The 21,372-nt window shown below is 32.9% G+C and overlaps 2 protein-coding genes across 2 annotated transcripts; both read left to right on the top strand.

Annotated features, from left to right (window-relative positions):
• Positions 1-5,354: 5,354 nt before the first annotated feature.
• On the top strand, positions 5,355-9,837 carry LOC115968780. The gene is made up of 6 exons (XM_031088276.1): positions 5,355-5,832; positions 5,920-6,015; positions 7,232-7,272; positions 7,854-7,971; positions 8,479-8,559; positions 9,291-9,837. The coding sequence occupies exons 1-6, from the start codon at positions 5,614-5,616 to the stop codon at positions 9,354-9,356; spliced, it is 621 nt and encodes a 206-aa protein (XP_030944136.1). The 5' UTR covers positions 5,355-5,613; the 3' UTR covers positions 9,357-9,837.
• Positions 9,838-12,946: 3,109 nt separating this feature from the next.
• On the top strand, positions 12,947-18,393 carry LOC115967977 (uncharacterized protein At4g38062-like). The gene is made up of 3 exons (XM_031087163.1): positions 12,947-13,618; positions 14,243-17,143; positions 17,848-18,393. Exon 2 carries the CDS (start codon positions 14,352-14,354, stop codon positions 17,076-17,078), a length of 2,727 nt encoding a protein of 908 aa, XP_030943023.1. The 5' UTR covers positions 12,947-13,618; positions 14,243-14,351; the 3' UTR covers positions 17,079-17,143; positions 17,848-18,393.
• Positions 18,394-21,372: the final 2,979 nt, after the last annotated feature.

The raw sequence follows: 21,372 nt of genomic DNA, 5'->3' as shown, positions 1-21,372 counted from the left end.
ATAAAAAGTCATAAGTTTTTGATCTTTGTTATGTTTGTTTTTCTTTAAAAATGTGTTTTTTTAACGGCAAACGGAGAGGTGGGTAACAGAGCCCTAACGGAAGGCACCTCAGGTGGGCAAAGTGATAAGTTTTAAACCACGGGTAGGCATAGTGTTTTCGGGCCTAACCTCAGGTGGGTTTACTGTAATTATCCCTAAATAAATAAAACCACTTATTGCCTCTCCCAGGCCTGCCTTGCTTATTCAATAATAAAATGTTTTAATAGTTAAACTACTCAAGATAATATGTTGTTTATTCTTGATAATTGTTACAAAGTGGTGGAGGGTGATTCGGATCTTGGCTAGGGCCCCATTTCTAGCAATGTATTCCAAAATCCTAGTCTTCTTTAATCAGATTCTTAAAACCAATCAGAAACTTCCAAACACCAAACGATTCAATCCCAAATTCATCAATGTACTACGAGGGACAATATTGTTTCTACAGTAATACCAGAGGCATGAATGGCGGAGTGCCAAACTGACTTTGCTTTCTCCCTTTGTGTCCTCTTTTTTCTGCTTGTTGCTCACTTTCTGCAATACTTCTTACTTCTGTACTTTTCTAGAACTCAATGCCACTGCTTGGCTTCACCATATTTCCTATAACAGCTTCCCCCCACAAGTTCTACGATCATCAAGAACTTATTATATTCATTGAGTTATTTCTCAACTTCGTTCTTATAATGAATGAATATCTCTAATGCCTCATCCTTGATTACTTAATAAGCACTCATGACATACTCTTGTGCATTCCAAATTTTAGACAACTCAAGTATGTCAACTAAGGCATGTAACATATATTTCATTCAAAGAAATATTACAAAACATATAGTGGGATTAAACATATTAATATCCAATCAAGTTCACACATGCTCAAAAAATATATGTACATGTATGTAATTAAATAAGATTATACGTGCTGAAATACAATAATCATGTGTCCTCCATATCAATACATAAAATTGTATCTTAAACTTTATAAATAAATAACACCTCTAGCCTAAGGGTGAATGATATAGTCTCTAACTTAGATCCCCACTTTTGAAATTATCACAAATAGCTCTTATAATGCTATTTTTTATTATCAATTAGAGGATCACTTGATATTAAAGACATGTTTAATTGCATTTACATCTATCCTTGATATTAAATAAATAGCATATTATCAGATATTAGTTCTACTGCCAATATTAAAGTTCACATTACAATACAAACTTTCATAATATATGCATTGTATATGGTATACCCAAATACAAAACTAATACGTGAGTTCCAGTTAGTTCAACTAGTAAAATCTTTCTGATGGTTGAATAAAAGATCTTGCACAAATATCAATGGTCAAACATTAACTTGGTTATAATCTTTCCATGATTGAGTGTGAGTTTGGATTGCGGCATGTCTCTGCATTTTGTGCGTCTGCGTTTTTGTGACTGGGTCTCGTGCACTGTTCACATGACCTATAAGTACGGAATTCAGCAAATATAACTTTAAAACTGGGTCTCACAGTACTATTCACATATTTAAAAATTATTTTATTACAGTATTTTCAGTAATAAATTTTTAATTTTTAAGAATAAACGGTATCCAAACAGATCATTAATGCTTCCTCTTTTAGGCCATTGCAAACACAATAAATAATTCTTGCTCAGTAGAACGAATCATGCTTGTGTAGTATTACAGTCAACCAAAAAGCAACTATAATAGTTAAATAAGTATAGTTCAATCGGCTAAACTCCAAATATAACAGTTATATATAAACATATATACATATATATATATATATATATATAAAAGCCACCTCTGCAGAAAGTATTCGCACAGGATGTAACTGTACTTCTGCAATATTGTTTTTACCCTACACGTATCAGGCAATCATAGAATTTCACACAATAAAAAATTTTAACTGAATACATTGTTACACCGAAACCCAATCACAACACTACAGCAGTTTACACCGAAGTCCAATTACAATCCTACAACAGTAATAGGATCTTACCGACGCAATAGCTGTAGCTATCATCAACATTAGCACTTACGTCGGTTGACACAAACCGTAACAGGCAATACAACAAACCACCAAAAAACAAGTTAATGATGGCAGTGTAATTCGACACATTATTTACAAAACTTTTCACAGAATCACAAAATAGATTAAGAAAATAAAATCTGCTTTAATATTGTTGGATATATTTCAATAATTTACTTTTGTGATTGACCAAAAGGAATAAATATGTAAATCTAAATACAAGCAATAACACAAATAGACATGATAAACAAAAGCAATAAATAAATATTGTATATACTATATAAGAAGAAATCTACAAATAATTAAAAACTCACAAACCAAATACGTGAATGATGAATAATTCAAATCAAGTCTTGTGTTTGACACAATCTCCCTTAAAGCAGATTTTGCCCTCATACAATTTGTGGTGCTTTGAGACTCATGGACATCTGCCTCCCAGGATAAAATGATCTACAACACGGAGAAAAAGCACGCAAGATTCGTGCTCTGCGAACTACTCTATGTTTCTTTCTCTCTCTTTGACTCAAATGAATGCACAAAAATTTTATCTCTAGAAGAGTTTTTTTTTTAAAAAAATTGTTTCACATGAATGAGGGACTATGAACTATACATTACTGAATAAAGACTCACTGTTTTAGAAAATAACTGTTGTATACAGACTTACTAACTCAAGAAATAAAATAATAAAATATTGTTATTAATTGGATAATTAGGCCCAGTTCACACATGCCTGAAACCCAACTCAATATCTAACCCAAAACTCATATTTTCTATCATTTTCTATGTGGGATTCAAGGATTCTCACCACTCCAAATCATGTTCAAGTGATCACATTAGGAATCAATTTCTTATTCACTCCATACTATTTTTCCAACATATAATTGTAAGGTTTATAACTTTATATAGAAAAATTTATAGTATTTTTAGTATTACTCAAATTTTTTTTTTTTTTTTTGGCTTTCTTATTAGGAGTGATAGGAAAAAAAATGTATAACTCACATGATTATCTACTCAAGATATTATATTGTTTATTTATACTATTATTTTAGGGGTTTCCCCTGGTTGGACTGAATTTTTTTTTAGTTCCAAAATACCCCTCATCCTAGGTGTAAGTAAGAGCAAAACTTGGTAAAAATACATCTTTAACTCCCACTAAAACACTGCCTACAAAACAGGACCACTCTCCTGATAGTTTTCAGATTGCTTTATTCATTTACTGGCTTCTCATGCGCGTGCTCAGAGGTTCTTCTATTATGTTGGAGAAAAATTAATAATTTGCATTCATTATAATTTAGAATTACTATATTTTTCAATCACAAAATACTCAGAAGTGTGATAAATATTATGAGCTTGTTCTTGATAATTGTTACAAAGTGATGGGGGGGCGATTCGGATCTTGGTTTTGAGAGTTCAAATTTGGAATAATGAAATGATTTTAAGAAAAACCTATAACGAATTAATGATGAAGGCCGACAAGGCTAGGGCCCCATTTCTAGATATGTATTCCAAAATCCTAGTCTTCTTCAATCAGATTCTTAAAACCAATCAGAAACTTCCAATCACCAAACGATTCAATCCCAAACTCCTCCATGTGCTACGAGGGACAACATCGTTTCTACAGTAATTAATACCAGAGGGATGAATGGTGGAGTGCCAAACTGACTTTGCTTTCTCCCTTTGTGTCCTCTTTTTTCTGCTTGTTGCTCACTTTCTGCAATACTTATTACTTTTGTACTTTTCTGGAACTCAATGCCACTGCTTGACTTCACCATATTTCCTATAAACCTATATTTGTATACTACTTATTATCAATACATTTTTTACAGAATTCAGTTAAAAAAAAAAAAAAAGCCTTATAAATTAAGATAATGTGAAATATTTTCTAATCTAAAATTACCATAATCTAATATAAAAATAAAAAAATAAAAAATTCAAACACCATTAACATTACAAGTAATGTGATCGTAATTACAGCAAACCAAACGCCCTTAAACTTCAACATCTTTTTTTCTCCGAGGCCAACCTGTTAAGCACCTTAGAAGTTGCAACTTCCATTAGAAGAAGAGCTTTTGGTCACCATATTGATAATTTGGAATACTATCAGACTCAGTATGGCATACACAGACAGTTCTTGCTCTTAAATTTACTTTTTTAAGTGCCTAGCTAATTGGGTTGCCAAACCAGTCTAGCCAAAAATTCCGTAGGTGATGCGATGGAGGTTCAAATCTTCAAATCAAATGCAACAACCAGTCAACATATACTTCAAAATGATGCTGCAGTATCTTCTATTGAGTCGACACTTTTTATTGGCACTTTAGTCAATTAGTATAGATATCCGCGTATTCATTGTTATCCATTACTCTAATTTTTCCATTATTGTTTGCTAATTAATTACTCCCTCGCCTTCAAGAATCTTGTAACTTAATTGGTTAACATTTCTTGGTGTCTGACATATAGGATATATATCCTATCCTTCAATTATCAATTTTTTTTTTTTTAAAAAAAAAAAACTTTCTTTATCCCAAAATTATTGGTCATCTACTCCATTTTTGGATATTCTAAAATATTAAATATAATTATTTAAAAAAAATTAAAAAAAAATATGTTCTAATTTATGATTTACTTTATTTTAAAAAGATAATATCATTATTCGACTAGAATTTTAATAAAGGTAGACCAAGAACCTTATAACTCAACTAATTCACACTTGGTATTTTCAATAAAAATATTGAATATTCAAATCTTCCCTCTCTCATTGTAACTATCGAACTATAAAAAGTAATGATGATAACTTTAGAAATTTGTACATTTTTTAACTACAAAATGGTTTATCAAATAGTGTTTTATTTTTTAAAGTTGTATTTTCAAAACACATCTAACAATATGGGCGACAGGTAATAATTGATACTATTAAGACTATGATAACAATGTATAATCTGAGACTCACTCTCATTTGTAGTAAGGAAAAAAGAAAAAAGAAACCATAAATATATTTAATACATACCAAAGAACGTTTTTATGCATAACTTTTTTTTTTTTAAAAGGTCAAGTTTATACATAAATATTATGAAATTGTAGACGCAAATGAGTGAATTTTTGAGAGTAGTATATTTTAATTTAAAATTTTTATTCATTTACAACTCATAAATCATAAGAATAATAAAATATTTATTATTGATTTATTTTATTTTATTTTATATGGGATGATAGTTGTGTCATTTTAGAACACTCATGACACACGGGGTTGTCTAAACTAAAGTCAGAGAGTCACAACAGCAAGTCAGACAACAAAACGTGGCAGCAGGAGATGACACTTCTTAGTTCTTACTTACAAAAATCAAAAACCGCCAGATGTGAGTTTAGTGAATTGAGTTCCCCTTTTCGTTTCCTTGAATAGCTGGTGAAGGAAGGAATCAGCATCATCAATATCGCTTACAAATACACAGAGAGAGAGAGAGAGAAAACAGAAAATGTAAGAATCTTCTCGCACAAGAAAGAAGAAGAACCATCTAGGAGAGCTAGCTCAGAGAGAAAAAGAAAAGAAAGAGAAAATGGGTCGAAACGGAGAAGGAGAGAGTGTAGGAAGAACATCTTCATCTTCGAGCGCCATCAACAGCAACGCCCACACCAACAACACGATACTTAGAACGAGACCGGACCCCTTTTTGATAGTCTGCAGGTGCTTTAGCGTCATAACCGCTCTCACTGCCATTCTCTGCATTGCCGTCAACGTCTTCTCCGCCATTCGATCCTTCAAGGACGGATCTGATGTACTCTCTCGCTCTTTTTCACTCGCTTTTGTATATGTTTGTGTGTATGTGAGAGATTTTTATTTATTTTGAACTTTGAATTTGTAGATATTCGATGGAATATTTCGGTGTTACGCGGTTGTCATTGCTTGCTTTGTGGTTCTTGCTGAGACCGAATGGAAATTCGTTATGAAGTTCTGTCAGGTCATTCTTTCTTCACTTTTGATTTTCAATTTTCAATTTCCATTTTATATGTTTAAGAATGATTGTTAGAGGTAAAGAAAACCTTTCTTCTTCTTCTTTTTTTTTTTTTTTTTAATATTCTCTACAAGTAGTTTATTTGAAAGGAATGTTAAGATTTACTTGGTCATGGAAGGAACCATGTGAGTTTTGATGTAGCTTGACCAAGCTTTGGCCAACTAGAAAAAGGCAAACCGATGCCATTATATTTGGTAGAACATTATTTTGATACAGAAGAAGATGTAATATCTTATTATTGGGAAATTTGAGAATATTTTTCTAGTGCAAATCTTTTTGTTGAAATAGGAAAATGCGTTGTCCTTTGGAACTAGAAGGGGCCACATGGTTCTTTTTTGAAGTAGAAGAAGAAAAAGACTCCCACAGGTGGAGTCAGCTAGATTGCGACGGTTTCTTGGTTGAGTGGATTTTGTACAGAAGTGGTTCACTAGAATTGGTGATGGCCTTTGGCAAAGAAACATTAGGAAAACAAAGGGAAAAGTACTTCTCTTTAATCAAAAAAGAAGTACAAGAGAGGACTCCTACATGTTTATATGATTCCTCAATTGGGAGCTGTCCCTTATAATCATAATTCTTTGGGGCATCTCCCTCAAAGATGGAGGAGGGTGCTTTGTTCAAATGCTAATTTAATTCTTGTAACGATAAATTGAAAAAGAAAAGTATAAAAAAAGTGTCACTCAGAAACTAGCCTTTAACTTCTATTTTAGTTGCTTATGTCAACATGAGCCTCGTAATGATCCAAGGTAAAACGCTAGTCACATTTGTGCTATACCCCAAAATGACTAGTCTAGTCACAATTATAACTCCTTTTAGTCGTTAATAAAGCCTAAATCAACCTAGTATATGTCTAATGTGGAACTCATCAATCATCACACACCCACACAACAAACACTCAATCAATATCCAATCAATTTGGGTCATCACACACCTACTAATAGATGTAGTCATAGTAAATTCTCACCCTCTCTCTCTCTCTCTCTCTCTCTCTCTCTCTCTCTCCTGTGTGTTTGGATACTAGCATTCTTTTGTTGTTTACTCAACATGCTAAAGTAAGTATTAATTATTATCTATGGACTCTTGTTAAATCCAAATGTCCCACCATATGCTTGATATCATTTAGATCATCGATCCCATTATCTAATTCAATATTTCTGTTTTGCAGGTGTTAGAGTATTGGGCTGCTAGGGGTATGCTGCAGATCTTGTATGTGTACAATTTAGTAATAAATTTCTTGTTTTCTGTGCATCTCTTTTCCCTGACAATGTCTTGATTTGGAATTAAACTCCCAAACCTTAAGCAAACAACAACAACAACAAAGCCTTAGTCGTAAGCTTTGGGATCGGGTATGGATCCGTAACAAATTAACCGGGGTTGGCCACATGTATTCATTTCCACCATTCTATCCTATTCAAAATCACACTCTTTGTCACCTTTTTAATCTATACAACCTTTTTTAAAACTATTTCTACCATTATTAATTTAGGCCTTCCTCTATCTCAACTTGAATCATAGCACCCTTTTTCATTGGTCATTAGTCACTCTACTTTGAGCCAATGACAAACAGATCAGGCTTAGGTTGGTTGGTTAGTTTGGAATGCAACCAAACTCATTCATCATAACCGGCACATTACAATAGAACATAAACGGGATATGTAATTAGAACAGAGTCCATTAACTATACGTTATTATTGGTTTCTCTATAAGGTACTTTTAGATTCATTTTATACACAATCTGACAAACAAATCCTATGCGTTATTTTTAATGCATGAAACATTATCTTCAGTGTTGCAGTGATGACAAGAGCTTTCCCTGATTATTATGGGGTGCAGAAGGAGCTTGTTCTTCTTGAAGGCATATCAAGTTATATGCTTATGGCTTGTGGTGTAGTTTATTTAGTTTCGGTAAGACAATGGAAAGCACAGATTTTTAATTCAGGAGATTTGTGCGTGTATTTTTTTTCCTACTTCTGCTAGCTGGCCTATATATAATAGTACAGAAATGTGACCTGTTCAAATTTGTAAAACAGATTGTTTGCATGTCTTGATGAAACCCATTTTCGTAGTCAAGTGAAATAGGATTCTTAATTGAACCTTGTGGCTCCATTTATTCAAGCCTTCCTCGGTTGGGGATAAAGAAGTAGTCAACTAATGAATATTTGATCCTTTTATTTCTTATGTCTTCTGAGTTTGTTGAGCAATGAGGTCATGACAATTTATATGCCCTATCCTGTTGTATTTTATGATCTAGGATTTTAGTTGAGTTTTGATATTTAAGACATCTTTGGGCTGAATGAACTGAAAAAACCTAATAGTTTAGCTTCTTCTTCTTCTTCTTCTCTCTCTCTCTCTCTTATACTGTAATTTTTAAGGTAATGATTTTCTCTAATTGATTCCTGTTCCAATTCCAAGGGACTCCTGTGCATTGGCCACCTCAAACGTGTTCGACAACGGGAAGCAATTACGAGGGATCAAGCAGTCAAGGATCTGGAGGTAACTGTATTAATGCAGTTCCATAAGTGGCAGATATCAAACAGAATTGGCATTTCATGCTGAGGATTGTTTTTGTTTATGATTCCTACTATGCTGTGCTTGAATCTTTTATTGTGACATCAATTTATTGAAGTTTACTCATCATAGATTTATATTTGAAAAAAAAAGGGAATAAGCATCATATCTTTCTAATTCAGGCTTGCAAGTTGAAGTTTTTGAACCAGATATTGATAACCCTACCTTATGTCTTGGATTTCAAATGGAAGGAAAAGCTAACAACAATGAACTGGGTGATTTAATTTGGTTTTCCAAAACTCATTTCCTACCATAAAGAGTTGCATGAAGTCTTGAACTCATATACGGTTTTACCTCATCTCATCAAGATGAGTTTTGGTGCTTACAAAGGCCGTTGCCTAGTATTGGTCCTAACTGAGGGCTATGTATTAGGTAATCCTAGTACACTGCTTTAAGGTGATAATATTTAGAAGGTTAGGATTTCACACCTTCGTTGGTCATAGCAGGATTCATTTGATGGCCATATTTCCTAATAGAACACACATAAAGTTGCATAAGTTTGATTTAAACCACTCAGCAGAATGAGTAAATGACTGTTGATTGTCTCATTAAATTCATGTAGTTTTGGAATGATGTCAATTCCTTCCTTCAATTGTGTGTATGTTGATTTATTGCAGAAATTTCCTGTGATAATTTGCTTTTGCTGACAATGACAGGATTTGGAGCGGCGTAGAGAGGAACTTGAACAATTACTTCTTGTGGAAAGGGTGGAAAGGGTCTGAGACCATTTTTGCATGAGTAGACCAAGAATCACCCTGTTATTCCAGTTACCAGAGGCACGGATAGCAAATCTGGCAATCTCTCCTATGAGTTTGTATTGTTGTACACTCGTTGTTTCATTATTTTCACGTGTTACTCAGTTGCCTTCTTGGAATCAAATACTTGGCAGGAGTCTAATTTTTTCTGTATAATTGTATAGTTAATGAGGCATGTTTTGCTCTTTCTTGGCTGTTTGGATAAAGTAATGGCTATTGTCTTAGACAAGAGTAACCCCAGCTCTAACATTGATATCCTTGGAATTCTTTTTTCAAGAGCATTGCATACTTATGGAAATCAGTGTCTGATGCTCCCTTTTCATTTGTAATTGATACATTGGCTTCATTGTATCATGTATGTGGTATTGTTGAATATTACGAATTCTGATGTGAAATGATTGAGAAGTTAAACTAGAAGATTGGAAAAACACAATTGCAACCTATCAAATTCAACAATTCATAGATTGTCATTATATGTTGGTAGCATTGGCATCAAGCAGAACAGAAATTATGTTTCAGAGTTCATTAAGGAGTGTAATGAAATGAAAGGGATAAATTGAAGATGAATGAAGGTTTATTTTTTTTTTTTTTTTTTTTAATAATGTGTTTGGGAGTTTATAGAAGGAGGAAATGAAATAAAAATACTTTTGATATCGTGCACATTATATTTTATTTGTATTGTAAAGAAAATAAAAATGTAATTCTTCTCAATTAATAAGGGAAAAAGAAGTTTCACCACTTTTGGGAGGAATGCATATTGAGGCATAAAATGATATAGAATGGCCATTTCTTCTTAAATATTTCCTCCATTGTTACAAAACTCTCAAATGGGATAATAGATGAATTATTCCTTAAAAATCCAGCTCAATTCATTTCAGTTCTTTTGCTCCCTTGCTACACAAGTTGTAGTGCCTAGTTTAAACATTATCTAATATGTTAAACACGACAAAATGGATGTCCTCGATAAAATGATAAGGCAGGTTGACTATGCTACTAGAATAAGATAAAGGTCAATATATATATATATATATATATATATATATATATGGTGTGAGTGTTAATAGAGCAAGTAGTTATTCATTGCGAAAGAGCGTAGCTAAATCGGCACCTCCTTTCCTTGTAAGTTTTTGGAGAAGGGTGAGGTTGTGAGTTCAAAACTCATCAAATGCATGTAACTTGCTTGAATTGCCAATGAGTCCTTAAGGTTTTGGTGAAGAGAGGTTGTGGGTACAAGACTCATCAAAGAAGCATGAGGTTATGAGTTCAAAACTCATCAAGTACTTGTAACTTGCATGAATTGCCAATGAGTCCTTAAGATTTGGTGAAGAGAGGTTGTGGATACAATACTCATTACTCATAAGGTACGTGTATCTATTACACCATCCATCTATGCACTCTGAAAGTTATTTTAATAGCACCCCCCTACATAAAGTGGTCCTCTCATAGACTCACACTCTCCGCTAGTTCAATCGTAATGGACTCAACTTATCTTGCATTATTCCCCAAATTAAATAATTCCTCCATTTTTTTTTCTATTTTCCAAAATTATTTTTATATATCAAGTGTTTGTAAGCAGAACCTAAACTAACCGTTGTGCAATTTAACCAATCCTTCACTCCAAGATCTCAATTGGTGTTAACGTTTCATAGTTCATAAGCGAAATCTTTGCTGCCTAATTCATAATAGATCAAGAAATCATTTGAAAATATACTTGTGTACTTTGCCATCCCTCCTTGCCAAAGTAAACTAATCCTATCCATAGCTAAGAAAAGAATGCCAAATTTGTTTTCCTAAAAAAGAACAAATTGAGTAATTTTCTGTTTATGAAAACAACCAAAAATGGTACTCCCAACAAGTCCTTCCAATACAAGCATGAACACGAATCCAAAAATTTACTCTCATATCTGATTTCAATCCCACAATAAGAAACTTATTTAGCTTCCCGCCCACCAAACAGGCCTCTCTCTCTCTCTCTCTCGCTAAAAAGCTTTACTTTCATTCTCACTGAAATTCAGAGTCTCTGATCTCTATCTTCAACTGCTTGTCTTTCACTTGGCTTACTTACTCCCACTCACACTCACAGGTATCTCATATACTTCATATTCTATAAAATAATGTACATCATATGCTTCCTATTCTTCAAAATAAATGTTAGAGTTGTAGAAGTGGTGTTTTTCACATGTATTTGCTCAAATTTTTTATTAACAGTTTTTCTTTTTAAACATTTTTTTAATACACGACTATATATAATTTTTTTTGTTCTTATTTCTTTCTCCTATAATTCTTAAGTTGATTAGAAATCCCAACTTGATTACACAAGTAGTTAATCTAATATAGTTCTTTTTAGGGTCTGTTTAGATATCACTTATTTTGCTGAAACTAAAAACTTATTACTGAAAGTACTATAAATAAAAGTAAAAATTAGTTGACATAGAATAGTGAGGTCCATGAATAGTATAAAAAATAAACTGAATAGTGAAATAATTTATAATTTTCATTACTTTCCAAACGCACACTTACTTTTAACATTTTTATATATCCTCTATCTTCCAATTTTTCATTAATGTTTAGAAATTTAGATTCTTTTTAATTATTGATTGCAGCTTTCCCTTAACTCTACTTTCAAGTGTTTTTTGAATTGTTTTTTAATATTGAATTCAAGGCTTTTCATATAAAAAATGTCATTATGAGACAGTCAATATGTTTGATGAAAGTTTTGAAAATGTAAAATAATCATTCAGTAAGTTATTGTTTCTCAATAAAATTATATGTTCTATAGGTTTATGACCAAAATAGTCCATCATATGAGCCTCTAACTAGTTTAATAATTAACTTTGGAATTCGTAAAACCCAAATCCACATGCGATATTTCTTTTTCCCAATTTTATTAGTAAAAATAGGAAGAAGTCTAAAGAAAAACAAATATTTTGTCTAAAATCTTTGAGTTTCAAAACAAATCCATTTTCTACAACAAACACAACCTTAATATGTGTGTTATATAGAATAATTGTTTTAGGAAATTAAAATAAAGACCTAATTTAAAGATTTTTTAATTTCAGTTATATTCTTTTATTCAAATTTCTCACCAGATAAATGCAGATTTTGCAGGATTTCGCTAAATGATTTGAAGCCACAAGTACTAGATTTTTGGTTCCATTTGATTATCCTTGAATCCAATATAGACGCACTTATATTTGATATAAATTTTGTATGGACATAATTTTCCTCCAAATTACTTTGGAGAAAAGCCTTTTCAACCCATTATGTGGTGACTCAAATGAGTATCTACATGTCAATTTAGTCACATCCACATGTTGTTTTAGTCACATGACATGTTTAAAAGTCACGTGACTTGTTTTGAACACTCATTAGCAAAATATGATGGCCATTTGAACCATGATGTAATGGGTTGGAGGAGATTTCTTTAATTTGGTTGGGAGGAAAACTTAGTTTTTCTTTTAGCTTGATAAAAAATTCCTTGAGCAAAATCTTCAAGTCTGCATGTGTCTCAAACTTTCAAATTAAGATGATTTTTTTTTTTTGGTTCGTTTTGTTTTTGTGTAGTGGGTTTGAGACTATTATTGTTCTTGATCTTTGTTAGTTTCATTTTGAATACATGAATGCACTAATATTCCTTGCCTGAATTTCTTCCCATTGTTGTGAATGATTTCAGTGAGTCTGCTTAAGAGCTAATTTTAGAAGTATAAATATAACTGAGCAGCAATTCTTAAGACTTTACTTTTCATTTTGCAAATAGCATAGATTTGCATATGTGCATATTCAGAGGTTAGAAGGGAACTCCATTTTCCTTGCTTGAACTTCTTTCGAAAGTACTAACTATTTTTGAAAAATGGTGTTAAGTTTACGTTTTAAGAAATTTTGCCAGAAATTAGACTCTTTTCTGTTTAGTTTCATTTCATGTTCCTCTGTATTTGGTTTAGAAACTGTTGATTCTTACTCAAGTCGCAAGATTTACATCAACCACAAATGAATACCTCTATTAATGCAGGAAAATTTGGGGATTCATGCCAGGAAGGACAAACTGGGTGTGGTCAGTAGAGGAAGTGAGAGATCATAGAGAGAAGAATGGTGGTGGAGTCCAGCTAAGGTGCATATGTGGAAGTGCCATGTAGAAGATGCTAGAGAGGGGTTGTGCTCAGGATCAACAGCCAACAAAGAACCTTTGTGAAAGATGAAACATCAAAAAATCTCACCCTTTTGTCATTAAGGTATGGGTATTTATGAGCTAGTATACATGTGGAGGGATCAACCATTATTCCTAAACAGAGTGAGGTGGAAAACTATTATTCATTAAAGCATCATAATATGGGGATTATTCTTATAATTGAAGTCAGAGTGTGAGATAAACATTGCTAAGAGTATTTTTCCTTTTGGCTTAGACACCTATGTTACACAGGTAGGTGTCCAATGACAAATGAATGACATATCTTGTAGTTAGCTTTCTTTCCTTAGGGAAAAAGTATAGAGCATATCAAATTAGGAGTCTCTGTTGACATATATGGTCCCTTCTGGCATCTCAGTGGCCTTCGATCACATTTACACTTAGGTCCCACTAATCCCTCTTGTCTAGTGACCACCAAACCACAAGCCCCCTTGAGAACCTCAGGCATGGCATACTAATCTATCATGACATGACTCATTCATCCATGTGTTGCCCTTCTGGTAAGGGCCAGGGACTAAATAGTTTCGCATGTCAACAGAAACCATCAACGAGGGAGTGACTCCAACATGAAAAGCAAATTTTATAAATTTCTTTTAGATTTTTAATCTTTACCATTAACTAAGACTTTGCTCCAATCCTGAACCCCATTTATTTTTGTGTGATTGGACAGGAGGGGTTGTTGACATTTTACATTCAGCTGTTTGCTTCAACTGGATGACTCAATTCCATCTTTAATTGTGTAAGAAATTGTTTGAAATCTGTATTTAAAAGCAAGGGAAATGGAGGACATCTATAAAGGGTTAGATGAAGTCAAAGCAGAGATGAAGAAACTAAAGGCAGATTACAGATTTAAAACAGAACTTTCTGAGAGCTTAAAAAGAGCACACAATGAACTGTTACACAAGTATCAAGAAGCTAAGAAGCAGATTGAGAAGCAAGCTCAAAAATTAAATGCCAAGTCTGAGGAGATATCTGAAGCAAGGAAAATTCATGAAGACTTCACATCTGTCTCGCATCAAAAAAAAATTTCTCATAGGCATTCGAGGTCTATGAATGAAAAACTCCGAGGTGATTGTGGGCAGAAATGGCAACAGTTGGAAGGAGATATTAGAGTGTGGGTGTTGGCTTTAAATGAAGTGATGGCTAGAAACAAAGAATTGGAGCTCAATGTTTGTGAAAGGTATAAGGAGATTGAGGGCCTTAAAAGACTCTTACTGGTTTCAGAGAGAAAGTGTTTTGAAGCAGAACAAAAGGCTCAAAAAGCCATTGAACTAAGGCAGAGAGATGATATGATACTAACATTGGACAAGACAGACGGAGATGTTCAAAATCAGTTGAAATGGAAGAGTGAGCAGTTTAAACATCTTGAAGAAGCTTATAAAGGGTTTCGAGACCAGTTGCTGTTGAGCAAGGAAGAGTGGGAGAAGGGGAAACCAGCATTGCTAGAAGATATCTCATCATTGCAGACAAGCTTAGATTCTCGAACTAGAATCTTGGAAGGTCTTCAAACACGTTTAGAGACGTGCAACCAAGTATCTGATTTCAAGTCAAGTTTTGATGATGTCTTCGCCCAGTGTGAAGAAGAGAAGTCAAAGATCCAGAACCTGACTGTTCAGAGGGATGAAGAGATTGCACGGGTAATAAATTCATTGGAAAGAAAAGGAACACTCGCAAAAGAAATTGAGCTTAGAATTGTTCACCTAGAGCAAGAGAATCAGGTCCTCGGAGAATCTCTCAAAGAACTTCGGGAAGCTCAAATTAGGAATGCTGGAGCCACATCTTCACTAACAACGCTGCTCAACAAGCTGATAGGCTTGGAGCAGGTACATAGCAACTTTTCCAATAATTTGAAAGCAAAAGAATCAGAATGGATTTTTCTGATGGAAAACATGAGAACATATGTAGATAGTTGTAAATTTGAACTGAAAGATAATGAGAAACGAATACAGGAGCTTCAGATGGACCTTGAAAATTGCCATTCTACGATTAAGGTTTTGAGCAAAGAGATTTTTATGCTATGCATGACCTTAAAATCAGAAATTTCAGAGGCGTACTCCAAAATGCTTTATGCAAAAGCTGAAATGGAGCTGCATGACAAAGAGAAGGAAGATAAATTTTCCTTTCTTATAGAGAAGTTAATTTTGAATAAATCTTATCTTGATCTTGGGCCAGAAAACAAGGAATTGGCATCCTTGGGGGTCGATTCCTTGGAATGTATGCAGGTTTCCAAGAACAACGAGGTTCAAAGGTATAAGAAAATGCTTGAGGAATCATCTGAATGCCAACTTCAGTTGAAAAAGCAAGTTCTGCAAATGGAAAGTGCACTAGAAAATGAGAAAAGAGGTGCCTTTGAGGCTTTAGAGAAGGCAAATCTTGAATTGGCAATTCATGAAGCCAGTCTGTTAGAAAATGAATTACAGAATTGGACGTCTGATGCTGAAAGCCCAAAAGTCTGCCTTGATGAAAATCAGGAAACCTATAAACAACTGGAGACTTCCCTCATTGCACAGGCCAAGCTTGAGCAAATGCTTAAGAATGAGAAAGAAAGCTTAATCTGCATTGCCAAAGAGCAAGAGAAAAGAATTGAAGGTCTTCAGCGACATATTTTTTCACTGGGAGCTAAAATTGCAGCCAAAACTGAGGAATTGGAAGCCTCCATAAAGGACAAAGACAGCATTCTCCTAGTTACTGAAGAGAAGGAAATTTGCATAGAAAATCTTCAGAAAGATATTACTTTCCTGAAGCAAGAGTCCAAGAGAAGAGAAGCGGAAGCTGCAGTTCTTGGAAGGCAGGCTGCAGAGAAAGCCTTTGAGGAAAAGAAAGAGAGGCATTTGCAGATTATGAATGAGAAAGACCAGATCATAAAAGATCTTCAAATACTGGCTATTTCATTGCAACAAGATCTTGAAAGTGCAGTGATCTCCTGTTTTCCAGAGCTCATAGAAAAGCATGTCCAAATTGTTGTTCTTGGTGAAGCTATAAAGAATACCGAGTATCTAACAAAGCTTGAGATTGAAGAGAAGAACAAAATAATTGCCAATTTGGAAAAAGAAACTTGTAATTTACGACAGAAACTGGCAAATGAGGAGGAATATTTGCTTTGTTCAAGACGAGAGGAGGAGCAGCTTCAAGCATTACTGGAAACCAACAAGTTGGAAATTGAAAAGTTAATGGCTGAGAAGAGGAGCATGGAGGGCTTAGTTAAAGAGCTCAAGTTTGAAAAGGGAATTCTGCTTCAAGACAGTATGAAGTTATCAATAGAAAGAGAGGATCTTTTGGTTCATATTCAGGAAATTTGTGATCGGATTGGTGAGTTTTCTTTTGAGGATGTGAAACTGATGAAAAATTTAGGAAGAATATTGGAGAATTCTGTGGAAGAGACTGTAGGAGAAACAGATTTGATGGAGGATGGAGAGCTCTATGATTCTACCAGAGAGAATACAGACACTTGTTTCTTGGCAAAACAAAGAAACCTGAAGCAGGTGGTGATGAAAGATTGCCACTAAAAGAGGTCAACCATTGACAGCTATAATTAGGAGAAAATTTTATGTCCTGAAGAATATGCCACAAGGTAATTCATTGATCGGTAACTTAATTCTGCATGTCATCATGTGTTATGTAATTCATTGGCTGAAAACTGAAAAGAGATGAAAGTGTGGTGCTTAAGATGCCATGTTACATCTGAAGCTCAGAGGAAACATTTCCTGAACTTCATCCACAACATTTGCATGGTCTTTGTTTCAGAATCTTTCCGAAGCGTTATATTGAAATTGTTTAACTAATAAAACATGAAATGCTGTGAAAAGTTTGAGTCATTTGTTATCTGGTGCAAAGAAGGTTCTTATACATGAAATTATGTAATGTAAATAACTAATATCATATTGGGAAGGGATAATTTTTCTGTGAATCATTTCTTCCTTTTTTATTTGTTTGGGGATGTGACCATGAAAAGTGAGTCATTAGTATGATTGGTCTTTATTGTATTTGTATATATAATACGTTCCTATTGAATCCATGACTAGTGTATTTTTGAATTTATAACATATTTTAATTTATATTGAATGTTATTCATAAATGTCAGTAGAATGACAACAATTCGAATTGTGTAATTTGAAGTCAGTTTCTGAATTTGGTTTTGGCGTTTATGTTTTTTGAATTTTCTTTGTATCTTAACATAGTGACATTCTTTTTGTTAATTGATATGTGTCTGGATGTATGTTTGTTCAAATTTTTGTAACTTAACATGGTGACATTTTTTTTTGTAAAAATTTGCAGGAGTTGATAGGTCTCTGGATGAACAAGAAGCAACACATTAGTAGAAACTAGAAGGGGTTTTGGTCATTTCCATTTCCCCATAAGACAAACCAAATTCTGAAGAAAGAAAAAAAAAATACACGTTGGTAGACGTGTTACAGTTGTTTTCCCTACAATTTCTATGCAAGCTGCAAAATACGTGTGATCACATTGACATGAAAACTAGGTTTGATGCCCTCAAGGTTGTCCTACATATATTTCACATAAAGTTTCAAAATCCCAGTTTCAAATATCCATCAGCATCCATGTTCTTCAACTAAAAAAAGAGAGTCCAAACTCCAAAGACATTCTAAGTGCTAGCAATTTTTAACACTAGAAATGAGTCGTAATAATAGCCAAAGACATTTCGACTTGTGGATTCTTATTCATTAGAAATGAGCTGTCATAATAGCCAAAGACATTTCTGACTTGTTGGTTCTTTATTCACTTTGCTTTATTCCGAAGGAACAATATTCTCTGTTATGTGCTTATGTTTGCTTTATTCCGAAGGAACAATATTCTCTGTCATGGGCTTGTGTTTTGGAACAATGTTAATTCCTTTCCTTCAATTGTGGGTTGATATATAGCAGACATTTCCTGTAATAATTTACTTATGCTGATTGCTGACAATGACCGGGATTGGACTGGTGTAGAGAGGAACTTGAACAATTGCTTCTTGTGGAAAGGGACTGAGACAATTTGCATGAGCAGACCAAGAATCATTCTGTTATTCCGGTTTCCAGAGGCAAGGAAAGCTAGTCTGAATCTCTCCTATGGATTTGTGTTGTGTTGTTTCATTGTTTACATGTGTTACTCAGCTGCCTTCTTGGAATTAAACACTTCACAGGAGTCTTAATTATTTTCTGTATAGTTGTATAGTTAATGTCAGGTGGCATGTTTGCTCTTTTCATGACTGTTTGGATCAACTTATTCCTATTGTCTTAAACAAGAGAAACTCCAACTCTAACATTTGATATCGTTGGAATTCTTTTATCAAGAGCATTGCTTCTCCTTGAAAGACAGTTGTACAAATTCTGATAGGACATGAATACAAGTTAATCTAAAAGATTGGATTAACACAAGATGTTACCTATTAAGAAGGCTTAATTTGTCAAGAGTCTTATAGCTCAACTGGTTGACATCTCTTGATATTTATAATGAAGATATTTATGATTCAAATTCCTCCATCCGAACTGTTGAATTATAAAAAGGAAAAAGGAAAAAAAAAAGAAAAAAAACTGTTGAATTATAAAAAGGAAAAAGGAAAAAAAAAAGAAAAAAAGAAAAAAAGAAAAGCTTAATTCAACAATTCGTAGATTGTCATTATATGTTGGGAGCATTGGCATTAAGCAAAACAAAAATTGTTTCTTGCATATTCAACCGACTTTTGATGTTTAAGCTAAAATTATGGCTTTTATCATCATGTTTTGGATTTATCCCTCTAGATCGATGGTTTTTTATGGAGTTGCCACTTATTTTATTAAACAAGGGGAAAAAAAAAAAAAAAAAAACCAAAATGAAATATTCCTTTTTGTCATTAAAAGAATTTGAATTTACATTAATAGAATATAAAAAATGAAATTACATTGCCCTGTCTTTCCTAGTTACAATCTAACAAAATTACACAACTTTAATTTTTATTTACACTAGTTGCAAACCAACACGATGCGTGAAAATATATAATTATTTTGTAATATGATATAATATATAATTTATTCTCCTTAAAAATTGGACTATTTTTAAAAGTATTATCCATTTCTATTCTATTATTTTGGGTTTTTTTAATAACTAAATCATGAAATCAATGAAGAATCAAGAACCAAAAACAATGTCTATACATATCTATACTATATATGATAATGGAAGTTTTGAAAAAAACTTTCTTTCTCTTAAAGTTCCTTAGAAATTTCTCTGACCACTTAAGAAACCTTCATTGTCAAACTCTCATGTATCTAAGTCAATGATCCTAAACCCTGCAAGAACCAAATTCCACATTTAGTATTATCAAAATCAAATAAAAATTAAACCCGTAATCATGTTTTGAGATTTTCTATTTCCTCGTGACCAAACTTTTGAGGTAGATTTTTTGTTGTCTATTGAACTACAAGATAAAATTATTATGTGTTGCACATAATAAGAAAAAGTGTGCTAAACATAATATTTTTTGAAGCCAAATAGAAAACAAAAAAGAACCATTGAGTCAAAAAATATGAAAGTAGTAATTGGAGTGTAATTAAAGCATATACTCTATTATTGTTTCAAAACTATCAAAGGTAAATACATTAAACTTTGGTTTTTCTTTTCTTCCCTTTTTTTTTCCATAGAGTTAAACAAATGTCAAATGTAAGAAAACTAAATTGTCAAAGATAAACAAATTGAACGAGAAAAAGACAAATATAAAATAAAAATGGTACAACATGAGTATGAAGTAAGAAGTTATTGTAGAGATTTCTAATTCTTGAAAACCCTTCTTATAACTGACAAACCAATCCTAGCCACCCATAGCCCCAAAGTGATCACATTGTCGGCAACCCACAAAAAAGCATATCATCCACAAACTTCAGAAATCTAAGGGAAAAATCAAAGTTGGGGGAAAAGAAAAAATAAGAAGGGAAAAAACACACCTCAAAGAAACTTTCTAAATCTGATGCTACTTTGACAACTTTTGCGAAGGTAGAGAGAACAACTGGAAATTTATAATATTAAAAATAATATAATTAATCACAGTGGCAATTGAAGGGTTTAAACTTCAAAAGAGCAAAAATGTTTTGAAGGGAAAAATAAAGAGTTGAGAATTGGAAGAAGGCTGAATTAATGGTGAGTTGGATTTAATGAATTAAAGAATGTGTAAGGTTGTTCATATTGAGTTGGATTTAATGAGTTAGAGAATGTGTAAAGTTGCACTATTTATTTTTATATTAATATTGTTTAACAAATGAAAGAAAAAAAGTGACATGGTCGATGATATGGCTCAATTGGAGTGTAGCAACAAAAAATATTACGTTTCAACTTTTAAACATATATAGATATAGATTCTAAAAATGAAAATTACATTTGGAAATGGTAGATTTACCCATTGATCTAAAATTGGAGGCTAAATAATAGAGTGGGAAAGTGTTAAGCACTCACCTGTCCAATGCAATTTGTCTTATGCAACATAGTGACCATAAGTTCTTGTATTGCAATCAAGTATCCAAGCATGTCAGAAACAAGGAAAAAAAAAATTAACAATTAGAAAAACAAATCTAGCAATAAGGGCTTTGAAAATGGAGTTTAATGAGTTATCATCATGTGAGTACATTGAAACTCTAACATAAACATATTGTCTTCATCCCACGGTGTCAAAGAAAAATGCGTTTAGAATTGATTTATAGTAAAAAAAAAAAAATTATTATTTGATTTATAAACTTATTTTTATACATAATTTAAGATTATAAAGACTTGAAATTTAAATATTTAATTGATAATATAACTATTAATATTTGATATTCTTAACTTTTTATAAGT

This window comes from Quercus lobata, chromosome 11, assembly GCF_001633185.2.
Source record: "Quercus lobata isolate SW786 chromosome 11, ValleyOak3.0 Primary Assembly, whole genome shotgun sequence".
NCBI classification, from domain to species: domain Eukaryota; kingdom Viridiplantae; phylum Streptophyta; class Magnoliopsida; order Fagales; family Fagaceae; genus Quercus; species Quercus lobata.
This window is presented reverse-complemented; position numbering and strand designations above follow the sequence as displayed.